General features: G+C 46.4%; 1 protein-coding gene and 1 pseudogene across 7 annotated transcripts in view; one reads left to right on the top strand and one right to left on the bottom strand.

Annotated features, from left to right (window-relative positions):
* The window catches only part of LOC311606083 (large ribosomal subunit protein uL1-like), a 19567-nt pseudogene extending 8469 nt beyond the window's left edge, over positions 1-11098 (bottom strand). Inside the window, exon 1 of the transcript XR_014783658.1 lies at positions 10009-11098. The product of XR_014783658.1 is annotated as a large ribosomal subunit protein uL1-like (transcript). The remainder of the gene's footprint in view (positions 1-10008) is intronic.
* Positions 9030-22117, top strand: part of FERMT2 (FERM domain containing kindlin 2) — an 80000-nt gene continuing 66912 nt past the window's right edge. For 4 of the 6 annotated variants that reach the window (XM_084797085.1, XM_084797084.1, XM_084797086.1 and 1 more), the window contains exons 1-2: positions 9031-9177; positions 9508-9673. In XM_084797085.1, the coding sequence (XP_084653211.1) occupies positions 9517-9673 (157 nt within the window). In that variant the 5' untranslated portion in view covers positions 9031-9177; positions 9508-9516. Of the gene's footprint in view, positions 9178-9507; positions 9674-22117 lie in introns of all 6 variants that reach the window. The other 2 variants (XM_084797082.1, XM_084797083.1) reach the window with 1 other exon arrangement.

The following is a 22117-nucleotide window of genomic DNA, read 5'->3' on the forward strand; positions in this document are numbered from 1 at the left end:
CTGAGCCATCTCTCCAGCCCTATATTTTGGTCTTTTGAGATGGGATTTCTCTGTGTAATAGCCTTGGCTCTCCTAGACTCATTTTGTAGACCAGGCTGGCCTCGAACTCACAACGATCCACCTGCCTCTGCCTCCCAAGTGCAGGGATTAAAGGCGTGTGCCACATGTCCAACTTAAGCTTTTATATATTTTGTTTGTTTTTTGTTTTTGTTTTTGTTTTTCGAGACAGGGTTTCTCTGTGTATCCTTGGCTGTCCTGGACTCACTTTGTAGACCAGGCTGGCCTCGAACTCACAATAAGCCAGCCTCTGCCTTCCAAGTGCTGTAATTAAAGGCGTGTACCACCACACCCAGCTTTGTTTTTATATTTTAAATTGTGTGTGTGTGTGAGTGTTTTGCCTGCATGTTTATCTGTGCACCACAAGCATGCTTGGTGCTGGGGGAGGCCAGAAGAGGACATCAGATCCTCTGGAACTGGAGTTACAGATGTTGTGGGCCTCAGTGTAGGCACTGGGAATTGAACCCTGGTCCTCTAGAAAGCCAGCCCATGGTGGGCCACCTCTCCAGCCCCAGGAAATATCCATTTTGATCAGAGTTTGGAAGTGTGGGGAAGTCTCTATGGAGGTTGTAAAGTAGGGAGCAGTGTTTGGTGCAGGTGAGATCCCTCACACCTGTGTGGAGCGTGGACCAGAACACAGAGAGAGGATGAAAACAGGCTGGGGCTGGATGTTTGCAGCCACCCTTAGTGGCTTACAATGGCCAGTCAGACACTATATCCCCGAGGTTCCACAGCCTCCCAAAACAGTGCCACCAGCAGGTAATCAAGTATTCAAACAAGTGAGCCCACAGGGCACATTTGATATTTAAACCACCACAGGATCAATCCCAGGGCCTCAACATGGCAGGGGAAGTGTTTGTGTCTTTGGTGGTGGTGTTTTTTTTTTTTTCCCCCTTAGGCTGAGGCATATTCCTTAGCGGATGTAAACATGTTTTTGTTTTGATCCCAAGTATGGGAAGGAGACCGGACTTGTGAGAGAGCAGGTGATGTTTATCCACTAGAAGATGAACCACAACCTGCCCGGGGCTTGGCTTTTGCCAGCTGAAACACATCTTAGTACAGACTCCGAGAGGAGATATTAATGTATATGAGCCTAAAACAGGTGGTGGGGCTTTTTGGGTCTTGGTGTTGTTTGGCTGTTGATTGCTCCTAGAGAGAACCGCTCCAGAGACCGCCTCAGGGCTCCGGGTTCCGGCTGCTGTTCCAGGTTCCAGCAGCAACTTTGGTGGAATTGCTGGTCTGCTGAAATCCTGCTGACTACACCAGGAGAATCGCTCCCAGGAACTAAATCCAAAAAGGTCTACTTCTCCCATTCCCATGAACCTCTTTTTTCTCCTACCTAGGGTAGGTGGGTTGAAAGGGAGGCATAAGCAGTGAAGAACCCAAATAAAGTAGGTTTGGAAGAGGTGGAAGCCTACAAGATTCCTCTGCATGGGCCAGAGGGCGACATCCTGTCATGGAAGAGACAGGGTTCATGGGGTCCCATTCATTCCTGAAGATTGATTATACAAGTTAATGTATTATGATGGCAGAGAGAGACAGACAGACAGAGAGAGACAGACAGACAGAAAGAGACAGGTGGGGGGTGGGGAGGGAAGGAGGGAAAAGAGAGAGAGAGAGAGAGAGAGAGAGAGAGGGAGAGAGAGAGGGATTTTCTTCTAGGGAGTAGCCACTGGCGAGTTGCCCATCATCCCACAAATAACCCCTCGTCCATGCTTCTGTAAATGACCCTGTGTCCTGTGAACTCCTTGGGTCACACAGACACAGAAACACAAAAGTAGAGAGGTTGTAAAGAGGAAGGAGTATCCGGAGTAAAAGGGATAAGAGGAGTCATGTGTGTATGAATATGACCAAAATACATTGTGTACATACATGAAACTGTCAACCCAAGGCTGCAGAGATGGCTCAGAGGTTAAGGGCACTGGCTGCTCTTCCAGAGGACCTGAGTTCAATTCCCACCAACCACATGGTGGCTCACAACCTTCTATAATGAGATGTGATGCCCTCTTCTGGTATGCATGTGTACATGCAGACAGAGCATTGTATACATGATAATAAAAAAATCTTGAAGAAAATATGTCAACCCATTCTACTCTATAACTAACATATGCTAATGAAAGCATTAAAAACATCTCATGGCCTGGATATACCACACCTTATCTATACATTCGTTACTGGTAACACATTCAGGTTATTTTAATCTTTTAGACATGAGTATTCATATACAGGGTTTTAGGGTTTTCAGGATTATCCCCCCATCCATTTTGTTTCATTTCACAGTGCTAGGGATTGAATCCAGAGCTCGGAAAATGCAAAGACAAGTACTCCGATGCTGAGCTATGCACTCCTAGCTATGGTATACAGTTGTTTATATAGTAAATATTGTGTAATATACCCAGGGGTAGACTTCCTGGTCTTAGCCTATATGGACTACAAAGTACCACAAAAGAGGCAACCTATAAAACAAGACTTTTATTTATTTATTTATTTTTAAGTTTCTGGATGCTGGGAAGTGGCTTTGTGTCTGGTGAGAACCCTCTTTGTTTCAGAGATGGCGTTTCTCACTATGTCCACATATAAGAGCCACTGATCTAATCAAAGGGAACCCTTGTGGTCTAATCAGAGGCCCCACATTTCAGTACTACTGCTTTGGAGGTTCGGGTTTCAACTTAAGAATTTGTTGGCTAGCTTACAGGAAACCCATGTTTAGCTTTCTGAGGAATTGCCAAGTTGTTTAGAAGCAACTGGACATTTTGCATTCTTTTCAGCAATATGAGTGAAGTTAAGTTTCCATAGAAATCAGAGGGTGGAGCGCTGAGAACTGCTCATCTGGACGTGATGCCTCTGTGACTGTCATGACCGCAGCAGTTGTGGTCACCTGCGAGGGCTGAGCCACCAACAGCCACCAGCGATGGGGTGTGGAACAGTAGTAAGCTAAGGAACCATTGGCAGGTAAAGGTTCCTACGGAGGAAGACTTATTTTCCTTTGGGGTGTAGCTACTGACAAATTGCCTGTGACCCAATAAATAATGCCACACTGTGTGTGCATGCCAGCAATCCTGCTTAAACTCACTCAGAGAGTAGGTGGGGGTGGTGGGGTGGGGGCGTGAGGGGGTGGTGTTAGAAAGGAGGAATTTCAGAGGGAGTTGTGGGAGATAAGAGAAGAAAATGGGGGTGGATATGCCCAAAGGGTGTTATATACACAGACAAAGGCATTGTGATGTCTCCAGATCCTGGCCAGCACCGCCTATGGCCACTTTTTTTTTTTTTTTTTGAGACAGGGTTTCTCTGTGTAGCCTTGGCTGCCCTAGACTTGCTTTGTAGACCAGGCTAGCCTAGAACTCACAGCGATCCACCTGCCTCTGCTTCCCGACTGCTGGGATTAAAGGCCTGGGCCACCACTCTGAGCTCAGCCATCTTTTAAAGTTGTAACTATGTAACTATTGTAGTAGGCATGACATAGTGACACCTTGTAGCTCCGCTTTGCATTTCTATGGTGACTAACTACACTAGCATCTTCTTAGATACTTACTGGCCATCTGTAGCCCTCTTGTTTATTAGTATCCTTTGCGTAGTAGAAACTCTATCTTGCCAGGGGTGGTGGAGCACATCTTTAATTCCAGCACTCAGGAGGCAGAGGCTGGTGGCTCTTTATGAGTTCAAGGCCAGCCTGATCTACTTAGAGAGCTCCAGGCCAGCCAAGGCTACATAGTGAGACCTTGTCTAAAAATCAAAACTAATAATAATATAAATCTTATCTCCTATTATTGTGTAACAGGGTTTTTTTTTTATATTCTAGATACAAATTCCTTAACAGACATCATTTGTAAATATATTTCTTATTCTATAGTTTGTCCCCTACATTAAAAAAAGTTATGTGTTTACATATAGGCGTGTTGACCATGTGTGTACCTGGTGCTCACAGAGGCCAGCAGATGGCATTGGCTTCCCTGGAAGCAGAGTTGCAGGTGGTTGGGCCCCACCACGTGGTGGGTGCTGGGAACTGAACCTGTGTTGAAGCACACACTAAGCAAATAACTTTATTCTTGGGTGCATAAGCTTTTTGATGTTTTAAATATAAACCTGCTGGCCGGGCGTGGTGGCGCACGCCTTTAATCCCAGCACTCGGGAGGCAGAGGCAGGTGGATCTCTGTGAGTTCAAGGCCAGCCTGGTCTACAAAGCGAGTCCAGGACAGCCAAGGCTACACAGAGAAACCCTGTCTTGAAAAACAAAACAAAACAAAATAAATAAATAAATAAAAAATATAAGCCTGCTACCTTAAAAAGTTGTGATATGGGGCTGGAGAGACGGCTCAGTGGTTAAGAGCACTGTCTGCTTTTCCAGAAGTCCTGAGTTCAATTCCCAGCAACCACATGGCAGTTCACAACTGTCTGTAACTCCAGTTCCAGAGGATCTGACACCCTCTCACAGACATAAATGCAAGCAAAACACCAATGCAAATAAAGTAAATTATTTAAAAAATATGTTCCACATCTGTCTATATATTCCATTGTCTAATAATGATACCCATACAACTAAGACCATGCTGTTATGAGTATTTTCTTTTCTTTTCTTTCTTTCTTTCTTTTTTGTTTTGTTTTGTTTTTTGAGACAGGGGTTCTCTGTGTAGCCTTGACTGTCCTGTACTCACTTTGTAGACCAGGCTGGCCTCAAACTCACAGCAATCCACCTGCCTCTGCCTCCCGAGTGCTGGGATTAAAGGCGTGTGCTACCACTGCCTGGCTGTTATGAGTATTTTCGAACCTTAAATATTTTTGTCAAAGTTCATGACCAATCCTAAAGCTCAAATACTCTAACTTTTTCTTTTCTTCTCTCCCTGCCCTTTTTTTTCCTTTTTGTTTTGTTTTGTTTTGTTTCATGACAGGGCTTCTCTATGTAGTAGCTCTGGCTGTCTAAAATGCTCTCTGTAGACAGACTGTCCTTAAACTCAGAGAGCCACCTGCCACTGGTTATATACATTTAAAAAAAAAAAACCTGTCTGAAATAAAAGCAGTAAGTGCAAGGAATGCATGTTTCCCTGGAGTGGTTACTCCAGAGCCCTTCGTCTGGTCCTTTGTGAAAACAGACCTGTTTTTTTTTGCTTATACATTTTTCTTTCTTTCATAGCTTAACAGTCATTTATCATCTTTCCCTCATCCCTCTCCCCACCTCACAGGGCCTAACTAAAGCGGTGGCTCTGTGTCGGCATCCCCCCAACCCCCACCCCCACCCCCACCCCCACCCCCCAACCCCCACCTCACAGCCCCTAACCAAAACGGTGTCTAGCTGTGTCATTTTTTCCTTGATTTCTGTCCACTTGGTAGCTTTTCATCCCTGGCCGCCTGCTTACCTGTATTTGGTAGGAATAATTCATTATATATCATCTTGCTGGCTTCATTTAAACTCCTACGCCCCATCTTACAGATCTACGCTTGCTCCTTTCAACCCCTTGATTGTGTTTTATATTCATGTTTTAGAATAACTTTTAAAGGACATCATAAGCAGCTCCGGTGACAGAGCTGAAGGGAACCTGAGGGTTACGGAGCCCAGGGCTGTGTCCGCTGACAGATCTGTGAGGTATCATTCGGTCTAAATCTAAGCCCAGTACTTGGTACCTTATTTGGATGTTGTTGCTTCCAGAGCCTGAGCTGTTCTTCCAAACACTGGAGTTCTCGGCTGCTTTTCAGCATGATGTCAGCACCACAAGTCTTAGAGGCTCTAGTGGGGGTTTCAGATAAGAGTCTACATTTAAATACACTAGAAAACATTAGGTACAAGTAAATATTTAAGAAATGCTCTTGAAGGCCTCACTTGATAAACTAGGAAGGGGAAAAAAATATATCCTAGTTTCAAAGCTTTGCGTTTTGGCTCCTCTTTAATCTTCAAAGCAGCAACAGCTTGAAATACTCAAGGCTGCACCCACTCTAAATATTCTTCCAGAGGTATTTAACTAAGGGTCTCTGCCTCCCAGTGCTCTATGCCACTCAAACAGCCTGCTGGCTTTTTAAGGTAGCATAGTCTCTTGCAAAACTATAATTTAAGTGGGGCAGTTATTTACAATATTAAAAAAAAAAACATGATAATTGTAGGGACAAACATGGTCCTCCCTCGGCAGACACTATAGTGAGAGGCTGTTCAGAAAGTGGCTCACTGGGAAACAGTTCCAATGTGAAGGCTGCGGCTCAACAGGGCTATGAATCGCCACACTTGGCTTCAACAAGTTTGTCTGAGGAAAAGGAATACGGACATGGATATTTTTGGTGCTAGAGGCATACTGGCGAAGCTGGTCACTCTGGGTTTACTGGAACACACACACAGGTCATTAAGAACAATTCCAGGCCTCAATCCTGATTTCTTTTTAATTCTCTAGAATTAACCCTCAAGCACATAAACATCTTTTTCTTGTTTTGTGCCACGTCCAACGTCTGTTGCCTCCCACCAGTTTACGAATCCTTTTACATGGCCTCACATCTTTTGGAGATAAGGTAAGGAAACAAACATTCATAATATGTTCATGCAGGGATTTCCTTAATAATGAGATTTCTCTATGGGACAGAGCACTGATACTTTGACATTTGTTCTTAATTGGTACCAGTATGTTTTCTGTATTTTTTGCACCAACATATTTGTAAATGTATAGATAACATAGATGTATCGATAACATTGGAGATACACATACACATACACACACACATACACACACATACACACACACACACACATACACACATACATACACACACACACACATACACACACATACACACATACACACACACATACACACACATACACACATACACACACACATACACACACACACATACACACACATACACACACACATATACACACACATACACATATATACACACACATACACACACACATACACACACACACATACACACACACACATACACATACACACACACACACACAAAGAATATCTGAAAATCCTATTCAAGAATATGGTAGCTGCTCTAGCCAATCTGTTCATCACACAGAAGAATTGTGACATTGAATGCAGTTCTTAGTGGTGACAGAAAAGTCCACGATGTGACAGGTTTTGAATTGGTAGAAAAAGAGAGACTAAAACCAACAAAACAAAACCCCTCATAACCACAGCACTAGATAAATAACATCTGGGAAATTTCTTTCTAGTCTTTTGTTTTGTTTTTTGTTTTTCAAGACAGGGTTTCTCTGTGTAGCTTTGGCTGTCCTGGATTCGCTTTGTAGACCAGGTTGGCCTCGAACTCACAGAGATCCGCCTGCCTCTCTGCCTCCGGAGTGCTTGGATTAAAGGCGTGTGCTACCACACCCGGCTTAGTCTTTTTTTTTTTTTTATCTGAATTTTTTTATATTTTTTTTTTACTATTAATTTATTCTTGATACATCTCAATGGTTATCCCATCCTAATCTGAATATTTTTAAATGGCTGAGTTTTTTATTTTTACAGCTGCACCTACCATTTTCTACAGATTGTGTTGTTTGTTTGATTGCTTTTTTGAGTCAGAGTCTAATAGTTCTGCCTGTCCTAGAACTCACTATATAGACCAGGCTGGCCTTGGTAAGCCTCTGGAGTGCTGGGATTAAAGGCATCAGCCACTATGCTTGGCTTATACAGTTTTTTTTTTAATCCATGCAACTAACTCTCTACATTATTAAAAATAAAAATGTTATCCTATATTTTTCCAACACCATAATTTCATCAACACTGTTTCTAAGTGAACTACTTGCAACATCTATGAGTACAAATAACTGGAGCGAGGCTCCTGGAGACTGGCTGCTGTCAGTGGCGCGGTTTCCCTCCACCCCCCACCCCAACTCCCAAACCTCCGGCATTTGACTAAGTTTTCCTGCTTTCTCTCCTTTATGGGTGTCCTCCCCTTTCTGGAGGCTGTGGTTGAGTTGATGAACAAAGGGTTATTTGCCAGGGAGATTGCCTGAGGCCTTTCAAGAAGTCCACGAGGATTAAAACCAAGATCTTTTACGGTGTCTTAGCTGAGTCTTCCTGACTTAAATAATTTTGAGTCATGGATTGCTAGGAGAGGCGATTTCCCTGGCTTGCAGATTCTGAACAAGACTCCAACAGTTAACGGGGAACGTGGAGGTGGGCCGTCGGAGACCCTGCTCCATCACTAAGAGGTAAAGTTCTTTCCTTTCTGAGCACCGGGTTCAAAGCAACTTAAATCTCTTAGTGTGTCGGAGGGGAAAGAAGAAAATGTGCGCGCATCCAAACCACTGAGTCCTCTAAATTGCGGATGAAAAGTCGCCAGTACGCGCAAAGAGTTGGCCAGCGTGGAGAAGCGGTCTCCGGTAAACTACTGACACGGGGGACTTTCCTCTCTTTTCCAGCAGGAGCAAAGAGGCTGCGCTCTCACTTCTGGCAGGCGCTTGAGGGGTTAGTAACGCTCGCCAGCGCCCAGGGGTCCCGCAGGATTGGAGCGGGACCCTGTTGGCCAGGCAACTTTTGTGGTTCATCGCCCCTTTAGCCTTTCATGCTTTTGTGGGATGTTCAAGGCAGACATCGTAAAGTTTCTGCATCCCAACTCCTCTCCCAAGCTCCCCGGCGTGGAGTCCCCGATGCCGGGCCCAGGTTTCCCCCGCACACGTCCCGGGCCTAGGAACTCCCCGCCGCAGCTTCTCACGCCAGGACCCCCAGACCCCCGACTGCAGGCGCCGCCTTGGCCCGGCGCGCGCCCCCGCCCCCCTCCCCAGCTCCGCAGCTGAGAGCCCGGATGTTGGATTCCATCCCTGTGCCCGGTCCTTCATTTCCATAAAAGGACAGCGGCTCCGAAGGGCCGAGATTGCGGCCGCCGCCTCCCCCCGCGGTGCTCCCCCGAGGCGCGCGCCGCCCCGGCCTTTCCAGAGCGCGCGCCTCCCTCCACCCCCCTTCCCCCGCGGGAGCGCGGCCCGAGGAGAGCGGAGAGGAGGGGGCGGAGGCCGGCTGCGGGCGGTGCTGCGGGGCGGGGGCCGGGGCGGGGAGAGGGGGTGGGGCGGGGGCCGCGGCGCCGGGACTCCATTAGCCCCGGCGGGAGGCTCCGCTCCTCTCAGAACAGCTACGCGGGCGCCACCGGCCTCGCCTTTTGCCGCGGGAGCCGGGCGGGAGGAGCACGGTGAGGGGCGCAGCGGGAGGAGCGGGGCGCGGGGAGGGCGCAGCCCGGTCCCCTGGACCGGGACGCGCGGTTGGGGAGGCGCGGGGCGAGCCGGGCCCGGGGGCAGCGGCGGCAGGTGAAGGCGCCCTGCGTCCGCTAGGCGGGCGCGGCCGGCGGAGGCCACGGTCTGTGGGTGCCGTGGCGCCCGCGCCCTCGGGGGGTGCGCGCTCCGCCGCGCCTCCTCCGCCTTCTCCCTCGCCGCGGCCGGCGCAGCGGAGCAGCGGAGTCGGTGGGGTTTGTCTTCCTTTGGGGGAGTGACGCTGAGGAGAGCCATTTCCTCTGCGCTCGCAGGAAGGAGCCATGGCTCTGGACGGGATAAGGATGCCAGATGGCTGCTACGCGGACGGGACGTGGGAGCTGAGCGTCCATGTCACGGACCTGAACCGTGATGTCACCCTGAGAGTGACCGGGGAGGTGCACATCGGAGGGGTGATGCTGAAGTTGGTGGAGAAACTCGGTGAGTAGCACCCCAGATGCCTCCAATAAAGACTTCCCAGAATGAGAGGAGGGGGGTGGGGAGGAAAGACTGCGGGGGGAGGGGTGGAATTGGGAGATCCCAGCACCCGGCGTGTGCTGAGCGTAAAATGCGCAATTTGTTAATGTTAGGGCGCGTAGACTTGCTCCCCTTTGCCTCCTGTTTTGTTATTTTGATTTTGCATAAGGTAGTGAGTAATTCGAGCCTACCAAGTTCTTAACTGCGGATTCCCGGGACTACTTGTTGAAAGCAAGGGGGAGAGTAAGCCAGGGAAAGTTGCGAATGTGATGTTACGGGTCTGTGTAAGCGCGTCTTACCCTCATTGAACCTGGGTGTTGATGATGGTGTTTTTTGAGGCAGAGTGTGCAACTGGCGCGGGTCCGTATGAAGTTTCTCTAGCTGCGCTACGTGATGGAGTGCAGTGAAATGTTCCACTCATCCGCTCTTGCGAGGGGTGGGGCCGTGCTTGACACATTGGTGTCTATACTCTGAGTTGAAAGTAAGCTGTTTCAAGCATTGAGAAGCCAATGAAAGAACTTAGTAGTTTGCTTGTTTGTTTGTTTTCCAGACATTAAACTGATTGGAGGTTGACAGTATTTGAGTACACATAGATACTGGATTGATTCTGACGTGATTGTTAAGTAGGGGGTATCAGGCAGGTTATTCGAGAAAACTTAGCCACACGTTGTGATAAGTCAAACCGTTTTCACCTGGCAGAATGAACGGACTAGATAAAATGGGTGATTTTATCGGGAGAGCCTTTATCCGGGGAGGACCTGCCGGTCTGTAAAGCCTGTTAATGAAGTTGTGATAAAGTATTTTGTGTGGGGGTGTCTTCTTTGGCAGGGTTAGTTGGTTTTAATCAGCACTCGCTTCAGGCCATCCTGGAAAAGGAATATTCGTCGTCCAGGAAATGCATTTCTTATCAAGTGGGAGGCCACTGTCTATTTACCATATAAATGTAAATGAAATAGCAATCTGATACAATTTGGGAATTGGACAGAATTTGGAAAGGTGGAGCTGCTTTATACTCTTGCAGGGAGTTTAATTATTGAAGGACTAAAGAAGAGCCCTTTGCAGGGGGCCTTCTCGGACAGTCCATCCCTTGGCACCACGGACTGCCAGAGAAAGAGCCCCCAAGGTGCCCTCTGAGAACTCGATTTTTCTGGTTTAACCAAGTAACTGTCAGTATACAGCTTTTATTTGATTCAAGTAAATCAATCACTGTTGGCAAAATATTTACCAACCTTTCCTGTCCAGCTCCACTGGAGGGTGAAAACTATCCAATATGGTTCCTGTTTGACAAGGAAACAGTGAATTGTATCAGGTTGCCCCAGATTGTGGGGCCTTACCAATACATTGTAGTTTTTAATTTAGTTAATTTTTGTCTTTGTGGTTTGAGGCAGAGTCTTAACTATGTAGCCCTGGCTGGCCCGGAAATCACAAAGATCTGCCTGTTTGCCTCTGAGTCCTGGGATTAAAGGGGTGCCCTGCCCATTGTAATTTTTAAAGAAATAATAGGGGTCCCGCTCAGACTAAGGCACCAGCCAAGGACAATACAGGCCGTAAACTTTAAACTCCTACCCAGATCTAGCCAATTCTCCACAGTCAGAACATTCTCCACAGTAGAGTGGAGAGTGGGATATGACTTTCTCACGTACTCTGGTGCCTCACATTTGACCACGTCCCCTGGAGGGGGAGACCTGGTGACACTCAGAGGAAGGACAGCAGGTTACCAAGAAGAGACTTGATACCCTATGAGCATATAGAGGGGGAGGTAATCCCCCTCAGGAACAGTCATAGGGGAGGGGAATAAGGGGAAAATGGGAGGGAGGGAAGAATGGGAGGATACAAGGGATGGGATAACCATTGAGATGTAACAAGAATAAATTAATTTAAAAAAAGGGAAAAAAAAGAAATAATAAAAATAAAGGATCTGTCAAAGGTGACTTAGACAAGTTGGAATTCTCAAAAAACTGGCCTTAATGAATAAATAATGATTTCTACTATATTTGCATCACTTTGATTGACTGTGTTATGAAATCACAATTATAAATAGAAGTGTAGGGAATGAGCTGTTTGTAGACAGGATTGAGGATATTTTTGAGCAACTGGTCTTAAATATTAAATAGTGCTGATGCAGATTAATTACATAGGAAAAAGAAAACAGCCTAGAGAGGCAGGAACAGCTTTGCATCTGAGATTTTTCTACCTTTTATCAGTTGAACCAATTCTCTTGTGTTCCAAACTCAAATAGGAGGCATTTTCCAGCAAACTTTTCACAGTACATAGGGTAGGGTGCCATTTCAAACATCCACAAATCAGGCCAGTCACGTTAGGAAGGAATTTTGTAGTTTTTCAGGTTTGTCTTAAGTTGGAGTGGGCTGCCTTCTAAGCCTTGCCTGTTATCACCAGAGGTCTTAAAGGACTGACGTGATGCGTGCCTGCAGACAGGGGCAACTCCGTCAAAGTAGCCTGCACAGGTCACTTTAGGGGTGAGGTGGTCCAGTGTTTGGAGCCTTCGATTGTACAGCTGTCCTGGGGCATGGAGCAGAAGCAGGCCGTGTGCAGGGTATGTACAGGCCATGTGCAGACTATGTACAGGCTGTGTGCAGGCCATGTGCACGCCGTGTGCACATGGAGCAACACTGCATAGCAGGCAGCCTAACCTGTGTCTTCAGCTCCCGCTGACTGCATGGGACCCTTTTCAACCTCGTTCGGGAGGTATGTGATAACCAGGGGCTTCATGATCCATACCGCATTCGTGCACCCCACGATTCCCTGGGTTGACCCTCCCCTTCATGCATTGAGTGCGGAAGCTCTGGGAAGAGGGAAGAGCCATACAGTAGGCTTTATTCACTGTATAACTTCAGCGCTCCTCCTAGAACAGACCGAGACAGAAGTAAAAAGGATGCTTTCAAAGTAGGTGTCAGCAGCATCTTTGCATTTGGTTTCAGTTTTGTTGTTGTTGTTGTTTTGTTTTGTTTTTTTTTATAATGAGCATTTGCATTTCAGGGAATGTCATTAAAACCCGACTCTGAGATTTATTACTTTAGTTCAAACATCTGAAAAGTTTCTCATATCTTGGTGTAGAGTATATTTGCCATTCTGCATCAGACGTTAAAGAGAAAACAAGGGCTGTGTGCTGTGCACGTGCTGTGGGCTTTAGGGACGCAGAGCTTGATGAGACAGGAACTTTTGTCACTGACCTTGTGTGGGGTGATGCTAGGCAGTCTCTCTCCTTATTGTACACCTCGGTGTATATGCAAAGCCGGTTTGTTTATCCATCTATCTTTAAACGCCACATAAAGTGCTTTAAATACTACTGCAATCCTTTTTAAAGGGCTAGGCGTGATGGTGCACGCCTTTAATCCCAGCACTGGGAGGTAGAGGCCACTCTGGTCTACAGAGGGAGTTCCAGGACAGCCAAGGCTAACTGCATCTATGCATACACTGCCATGTCTGGCATATATAGTGGTTTTGTTTGTTTGTTTGCTTTTTTGAGGTTTGTTTGTTTGTTTTTGAGGAAAAAATTAAACTATATCAAGGCTAAAGATTATAAAAATAAGATAAAAGAGGATATAATCTAAAATAATTATATATAGCTGTGCATGGTGGTGCCTGCCTTTAATCCCAGCGCCCAGGGAGGCAGAGGCACACCCTGTGAGTTCGAGGCCAGCCTAGTTACACTGAGAAACCTGTCATAAACAAACAAACAAACAAACAAACAAAATAATTATATCTAAAAATTCATTTTGAAGGAAGGCCTGATTGGATGAGATCTCTCTGGAGATCACCAGGAAGCAATTACGGGACGTGAGACCTGTGGGAGTCCACACTCCATCAACGTTAAGGATTCTGGGGACCAAAGAGATGCTTAATCGATGTTTAGTTTTACTTTTCTTTTCTTTGCATGAGTTTTTGGTTCACTAAGGTTTAGAGTCACTTCACAAAAGACCTTTTTAGACGACTTCTGACGTTTTCGTTTGTCCCTCTCTAAGAATATTCACTTTAAGTGGCTCGGTGACTGCAGGTCTTAGCAGCCAGCACTGTGATCTGGGAGGGAGGAATCCACCTACACAACTGGTTTCTGCTAGCTCTGAGTTTGAAGTGAAATCATCAGATAATACAGACTAATAACCCGAAATGTAAGCTGTGGGATTCAGTTACAGCAAAGAAGTGAATGGAGTTGACTTGAAAATTCTGAAAATTCCCAGGCCTGCTAGTGCACACCCTCAGTCTCAGCCCTGGGGGGGGGGGGGCAGAGGCAGGTGAGGTCGCTGTGAGTTTGAAGGCAGCCTGGTCTATACAGTGGTTTCCAGGCCAGCCAAGCCTGCATAGTGAGGCCTGGTCTCATGAGGCCGATAGGGTGGGGATCCAATTAGGTTGTGAAGTTAGCATGTGTGACCTAAGCTAAACTATTAGTAAAGTTATTCACAAATCACTCAGTGATACTATTTTTTAAAGTGTGCATTTATTGCACCTCCCAGAACTGCAAATAGCTATTAACTCCAGGAACAGTAAAAGTAACTGTAGAAGAGGCTTCTCGGATGTTTGAACTAAAGTAATAAATCTAAGATGAGTACCAGGGAAGGCATTGGTGCACAGTAGGGGCTTTATGATGTGGAGTATGAAACTCAGAGGCCAGAGGATGCGCACAGGGAGAGGGCCCCCCAGCCCCCCCCCCCCCCAGCTGCACAGTTCTCCTCCCAGCCTCCGGCATAGACTCCTGAGGGAGGAAGGGATAAAGGCAATACTCTGTAGAACAGTATCCGTGCTGGGAAAATCCTGTCTCCCTCTTTGAAGGCTCACGAGTGACTTTGTGGGAATTAACTGTTGCCTTGTCACAGCCTCCAGCTGAAGTGCGAAGGGGTCTGAGGCAGCTTGTACAGCGGTGGGTTGGTAGAGGAGCAGCCAAGCAGAGTGAGCTGAGTCCTGGAGGTCTGATAGCAAGTTTCCTCAGTGTCGCTATACTGTGACTGACCCGCAGGACTTCAGTGTTGACTTTTATCTGTTTCTCAAAACTTAAAAGTTGCCTGGACAAGAGATGGTTCATAGTAGGGAAAGGCACCTGCTACCAAGCCTGACAGCCACAGCCAGAGTTCAACTAATGGTGCCTAGGTGGTATAAGGAGAGAACTCCTGCACGCTATCCTTTGACTTTCGCACATGTACTGTGGTAGGCACACACCTCAAAACAAGATTTTATATATAATCAATTTTTGGCTCCTTAAGAATACAGGACAAGCCGGGTGTGGTGGTGCACGCTTTTAATCCCAGCGCTCGGGAGGCAGAGGCAGGCGGATCGCTGGGAATTCGAGGCCAACCTGGTCTACAAAGCGAGTCCAGGACAGTCAAGGCTACACAGAGAAACGCTGTCTCGAAAAACCAAACAAAGGAATAAAGGACAATATAAATTTAACGATACTCTTAATAAATATGAGCTGTTTGGGGGATGTATTATGTGGTATTTGTTCCTTTAAAGAAAAAAGGACAGACTTTCACCAGGTGGACCAGGCTGACCTGGTCCACTCAGGGAAATCCTCCTGCCTCTGCCTTCCTGAATGCTAGGATTAAAGGTGGTGCCTTTGGTGCTGTTTTTTCCCTCTGCCCTGTTTTATGCCCCAGTTTTCTACAAAATAAAACAGTCTGTTAGATTCCAACAAGAACTAACTTACTTATCGGGGCAAAGGTTACATTTGTGTTTATTCAGTTATTTACAAAAGACCTTGATAGAAATGCCTTTTTGTCATTTGAAAGAAAATACTGTAAAGTTTCAACTTGAATCTTCAGCTTATCTTTAAAACTTCACGCTAAGTTGAGTTGTGCAGCTCGGTCATTTTTGTCGTTTGATTTCATTGCTGGAAAATACAGCTTTTATGTTGCCACTACAGCCCTTTGCCCTTAAATGCTCAAACACACGCTGCCTGAAAATGAAGGCTCCTCTCTTAAACAATTGGAATATGTTTTTACCAAATTTAGGAAATTTGATATTGATTAACAGTGTGTCATGTACTACAAATACATATTCAAATATATTCAGATTTTACAGTTGTCCCAGTAGTGTTGATTGTAGCCAAACTGGCTTCTTATTTGTTTTAATATACAAAATATCTAAGTGTACAGTTCAAAGAGCGTGTAATTGAGATACAGGTAAAATAGCAGTGTCTGTTTCCAGACTTCCTAAAGCAAAGCTGTCACTGTGGTACTCAGTGTTTTTTTTTTTTTTTTTTTTGGGTTTTTCGAGACAGGGTCTCTCTGTGTTAGCCTTGGCTATCCTGGACTCACTTTTGTAGACCAGGCTGGCCTTGAACTCACAGCAATCCACCTGCCTCTGCCTCCCGAGTGCTGGGATTAAAGGCGTGCGCCAGCACGCCCGGCGGTACTCAGTGTTTTTGTAAGTTCTCTTTCACAGAGTGTATCCTTCTGTTTGTCGTTTTTTTGTTTGTTTGTTTCAGGACAGGGTTTCTCTGTGTAGCCTTGGCTGTCCTGGAACTCTCTCTGTAGAGGCCAGGCTGGCCTCTAACTCACAGAAATCCTCCTGCCTCTGCCTTTCTGAGTGCTAGAATTAAAGGTGTGTGCCACTACAGCCTGCCTCACAGATGGTATCTTTAAGTTCAGTTTAACTCTTAGATTCCTTAGACTGTTGGGAATGTTTTTATTTTAATATTCTTTTTTTTTTTTTTTTTTTTTTTTTTTTGGTGGTCAATTCTCCTTATTTTGTTCAGGCTAGCCTGGGATTCTTGGGCTTAAATGACCCTTTTGCCTTGACTTCCCACACTCAGGGATTATGGTTGTGCACAGTGCACCCAGCTGTATTAGTGACTTTCTTAGATGCCATTGGCTGTGGGTTGCCCTAATGTCAGCTGTCCTTAGATTGCTTTAGATGCTAATGGCTACACAGATCAGTAAGTAAAGAATATGCTGTCTGCCGGCAGATCTGATTTCAGCTTCTGTCGCTGCCACTTCCTGATTTGTGTGGTCCTTGAACAACGACCCCAACCTTCTGAGTGGGTCTTGACTTGACAAAGTTCTTAAGCCAGCATCATGGTGCGTGCCTGTAACCAAGCCCGGAGTTGGCTACGCAGTGAGTTTGAAGCCACTTAGGCTTCCGTGAGACCCCGTCTCTAAACAGTACGCAGGGCCAGTGACAGAGCTCGGCATGTAAAGACCTGCTGCCAAGCCTGAGGTTCTGAGTTCAGTCCCCAGGACTTATATGGTAGAAGGAAAGAAAGGAGTCTTGCGAGCTGTCCTCTGACTCACACACACAAGCACACAACACACACGTACTCAGAGAGTCAGGGTTAGACACACAGGTGCGCATGCTCAAGGATAGGTATAATACAACATTGGAAAGACAAGTATCGTTTTTTGTTGACTTAATTGAGTTATTTACACATTGAGGTGCTTAATGTAAACTATTAGTGCTATACGGATAAAGTGACTGCACGCTGTCAGCGTTGAAGGTCTCTGGCTATGTATGTGGTGGTGGAGGAAGGGTACAATGTAGGGTCCTGTTTCATACCTGTGAGTGGAGAATTGTGCGCCTCAAAAGGAGTTCAGCTTGGGATTGCCTTGTGTCCCCACCCCCTGGGCAGCGAGAAGTAGCTCTCACTCCCTCAATTGGAAGTGCACACCTGCCTCTGTAATGTAACAAAGAGCTATTTAACCACTGTCTCCCTGAGATTCCAGAAGTGCAATTGGCCAGTAAGTGGATGCTGGTATTTCAGAGATTTGAAAAATTTATAGCCAGGGGTAAATTAATTCCCTACTTAATCTGTTTTTATAATAGTGGTGTTTTGTAGTCATTTATAATAAAGGAGCGAAGTAAGATTATTTCTTGGCACATGAAAAGATGAGCCTATTTGGAAACTCAAGGAAAAGTTCTTTGAGAAAAAAGCTAATGCATTCAGATTCCTTGTTTATTTTTGACACCGAGCCTCACGATCATGGCCTTACAGATGCAAGCTGGGCAGGCACTCTGCCACCGAACCAGACCCTCAGTTACGGGTACAGGGCTTTTATTTAATAACTTTATCCAAATAAGAGTATTAATGCCTGGTATGAACTAAATATTGTACAAGGATTTATTTATTTATTATTTATTTGTCTTTCTTTCTTTCTTTCTTTCTTTCTTTCTTTCTTTCTTTCTTTCTTTTTTGAGACAGTGTCTCTCTGTGTAGCCTTGGCTGTCGTGGTGTCGCTTTTTTAGACCAGGCTGGCCTCGAACTCACAGCAATCCACCTGCCTCTGCCTCCCAAGTGCTGGGATTAAAGGCGTGCACCACAGCTCCCAGCTCTGTAAGGTATTTTTCAATCACCTTTTAATTATCTCTTTAAAAGATTTGTATGCATATGGTATTTTGGTTTTATGCACATATATGCACCATGTATGTAGTTGGCTCTCCTAGGGACAGTTGTGAGCCACCGTGGGGGTGCTGAGCCACCGTGTGGTGCTGAGCCACCGTGGGAGTGCTGAGCCACCACGGGGATGCTGAGCCCCCGTGTGGTGCTGAGCCACCGTGGGGGTGCTGAGCCGAGCCACCGTGGGGGTGCTGAGCCCCCGTGTGGTGCTGAGCCACGGTGTGGGTGCTGAGCCGAGCCACCACGGGGATGCTGAGCCACCGCGGGCGTGCTGAGCCCCCGTGTGGTGCTGAGCCACTGTGGGGGTGCTGAGCCGAGCCACCGTGGGGGTGCTGAGCCCCCGTGTGGTGCTGAGCCCCCCCCCCCCGCGGGGGGTGCTGGGAATTCAGCTCTGGTGTGCTGGAAGGGCAGCCAGTGCTCTTAACTTCTGAGCCACCTCTCAAGCATCACCCTTTTATTCTAAAATAAGACTTGAATTTTTTATTATAAATTCCTATCACTGACAGGACATTCTCCACAGTTGAGTGGAGAGTGGGGTCTGACTTTCATACAAACTCTGGTGCCCCATATTTGACCATGTCCCCTTGATGGGGAGGCCTGGTGGGACTCAGAGGAAGGATAGCAGGTTACCAAGAAGAGACTTGATACCCTGTGAGCATATACAGGGGGAGGAAGTCCCCCTCAGTCACAGTCGTAGGGGAGGGGAGTAGGGGGGAAGCAGGAAGGAGGGAGGAATGGGAGGATACAAGGGATGGGATAACAATTGAGATGTAATATGAATAAATTAATAAAATATTTTAAGAATTCTTATCGCTGTTCATTTTTGAAACACATATAGTTTGTTATTAAAATTACTTTATTAGCTGGGTGTGGTGGCCCGCACCTTTAATCCCAGCACTCAGGAGATTGAGGCAGGTCTGTCTCTGAGTTAGAGGCCAGCTTGGTCTACAAAGCAAGTTCTGGACAGCCAGGGCTACACAGAGAAACCCTGTCGTTACTACCACTACCCACCAATTACCATATTAGTCTGTCATCACTGCATGTACCCCGGCACTTTTTCATACTGCTACTGTTTTTGTTATTTCTGGACAGTGTCTCATGGGGATGACCTTGGACTTTTGACCTTCCACCCTCTGTCTCCCAAATGTGGGGTCACAGGCGTGCATTAGCATGCCCAGGTTATGCAGTGCTGGTGACCAGACTCGCCTTTTCTGGGGAGCCTTGTAAGGGGAGCATTCTGATGGATCTCTGGGAACCTGGGTTCTTGGTACAATTAGGCTGTCAGGTCAGTCTGAGCTGCTTGGTAGTTCTTGTGGAGTGGGAGTCTGTGGAATGGATGTGTGTCGTAGTAGTTTGTGTGTGTGTGTTTGGAGGGGGAGGTTCGAGACAGAGCTCCTTGGGTAGCCCTGGCTGTCCTGGAGCTCTGTGGACCAGGATGGCCTCAAAACTCAAGAGAGCCCACCAGCCTCTGCCCCTGCCAGGTGCTGAGATTAAAGGTGTGTGCCCCCACCACCCGGCCTGGATGTGTACTATAGTTTGATCAGTGATGAAGACATGTGGGTCGTTTTTAGTTCTTGGAGGTTGTGAGTGATGGTGCTGTGAACGCGTGTGGACGCTGTTTTCCGTCTCTCTTTGGTAGCTATTGAGAGTGGGGCCGCAGGGCCTGAAACATAAGCCTGAAGTAAGAGAATGGCCAGGCTTGTCCAGTCATTTTCAGTGTCCAGTCCGCACTGAGAGTTCCCGGTTGGTCCCAGGGTGCCTGCACCCAGTGTGCCTGCCCTCAGCTGTTGTCAGGGCTTGTTGTATCTGTTCCCACCTTCTCTGGTCTGATAACTAAGTCATTTTGCTTCCGGGGGTCATGAGTCTGGAAGGAGTGATAATATTGGTGTGCTTTGCAAGTGTTTAGTTGCTGTTGTGTATATTCGAATGAAGCTGACTGGCCTTCCGGGCCCAGAGATCCTGACTCCGCCTGGGCTAGGCTGACAAGCTAGTGTGGAGACGCCAGCTTTTTAAGTGCTGTGTGCTTGCCTAGCAAACATTTTACTTACTGAGCTGTCTCCCCAGCCTGTTTTTGTTTGTTTTTTTTAAGCTTTCCTTTAATTAAATATAACTGTACATAGATATCTATGTGTGAGTATGTGCTTGTGTAAATGCAGATCCCTGCAGGGCCCTGAGGAGGATGTCTGAGCCTCTGGCTTGGATTTGCAGGCTGTTGAGAGCATCTAGCATGGATGCTGGGAACAGCACTTGGGTCCTCTGCAAGAGCTACCGTGTGGGTGCTGAGAACCCGGTCCTCTGGGAGAGGAGCCATTGCTCTTCAACTCTGAGCCACCTCTTCAACCTCCTTGAGTGAGAATATTTTACATCAGTATTTTACTCTGTAACCCAGGTTGATCTGATGCAAGCTCCACAGCTCAGGTTGGACTTGAGTGCATGGAAACCCTCCTGCCTTAGCTTTCCAAGCCTGGGGTTAGGGCTGTGGGAAGCCTAGGCGGTTCCGGATTGAGATGTGTCTCCTGGCTAAGGTACATGAGGACCAGCCCTGATGGCCTTAACTTTCTAGGTTACCTGTCTGAAAAGCAGCAATGGGCATGAACAGCAGCTCTAAACTGTACGATCTTTTCTTAGCTCTGCATCTTAGGCTGTAATTTCAAAATATATCAGGTACTTTAAAAGCTGGCATTTTCAAGTTTCAGTCTAATGATGTCTTTGATACCATTTTTATAACAGTACACCCAGCGTTTTGAGTAAAACATCAACAAAGTGCTGGGGTAATCGATGGTCGTTTTCTGTTGGACACCTGCCTTCTGGTGTTATGTGCCTTAATGTAATTTTTGGGATCTGACTTAAAAATTTTATAAGGCTTAAAATTAAAAATAACTTGAAAAAGGCAAGCGATTGCTGTGTTCGTCTTAAAATGGGGTGTTTGTTTTTAGACAGTGTGGTGATACATTCTGTTGCTCTGGAAGCTGCCTGAGCCAGGACTTGCTGTGCGACGTTGGGCTGCACCCCACATCTGTGGGATAGGGTGGTCTCTATCCTGACTGTGCCGTACACTCGCTGTGCGACATTGGGCTGCACCCCACATCTGTGGAATGGGGGTGATCTGTAGCCTTACTAACAGATTAGAAGGTCTACACCAGCAAACTCAGGCAGAGCATTAGGGCACTGGCGATGACGATAGCATTACCCCAGTTCAGACACCGGCAGTGGTTTACACAGCTTTCTCAAGCCGAACTAGACAAATGGTATTTTGTAACTGGTTAAACATGTCTTTTACGGCCTGGAGAGATGGCTCAGCAGTTAAGAGCACTGTCTGCTCTTCCCGAAGTCCTGAGTTCAATTCCCAGCAACTGCATGGTGACTCACAACCATCTCTCGTGAGATCTGGTGTGCAGGCATACACGCAGGCAGAGCACCATATATGTAATAAATAAATAAATCTTTTTAAAAAATGTCTTTTATGAAGTTAAGCCAAACTAGTGCTCATTTATTTTCTACCATGTTAGAGATACAGTGAACTTTTGTACTGCCTTGTATTAATATTAGTGATATTATGAAGAGTTCAGTAGGAAGATGTTTTACAAGCAGTAAATCTAATGCTTCAGTACAGCACGTTGCCATAGAGGGTTTGTGTAAATTTAGCATTCTGGTTAGACAAGTGGCATTTTTGCTAGCGTTTAAGAATTTAGTTTCAAACATGGCCAGAGTTGTGTGTTTTGTAGACTAGCTTTATTTATTCGAATTTAGCTTAGATCCTTTACCTTTATTTGTGTTTTGCTTTTTCTCAGCCAGATGTGATGACACAGGCCTTTAATCCCAGCACTTGGGAGGCAGAGGCAGGCGAATCCCTCTGAGTTCAAGGCAGCCTGATCTACAGAGTGAGTCTAGGGCAGCCACGGCCACACAGAGAAACTCTTATCTTGAAAAAAACAAGCAGAAAGACAGGATTTCTCTGTGTAGCCTTGGCTGTTCTGGACTCACTCTTTAGACCAGGCTGACCTTGAACTCACAGAGATCCTCCTGCCTCCCTCCTGAGTGCTGGGGTTGATTAAAGGTGTGTG

The sequence above is a fragment of the Acomys minous genome (assembly GCF_964271855.1).
Source record: "Acomys minous genome assembly, chromosome: 9".
NCBI classification, from domain to species: domain Eukaryota; kingdom Metazoa; phylum Chordata; class Mammalia; order Rodentia; family Muridae; genus Acomys; species Acomys minous.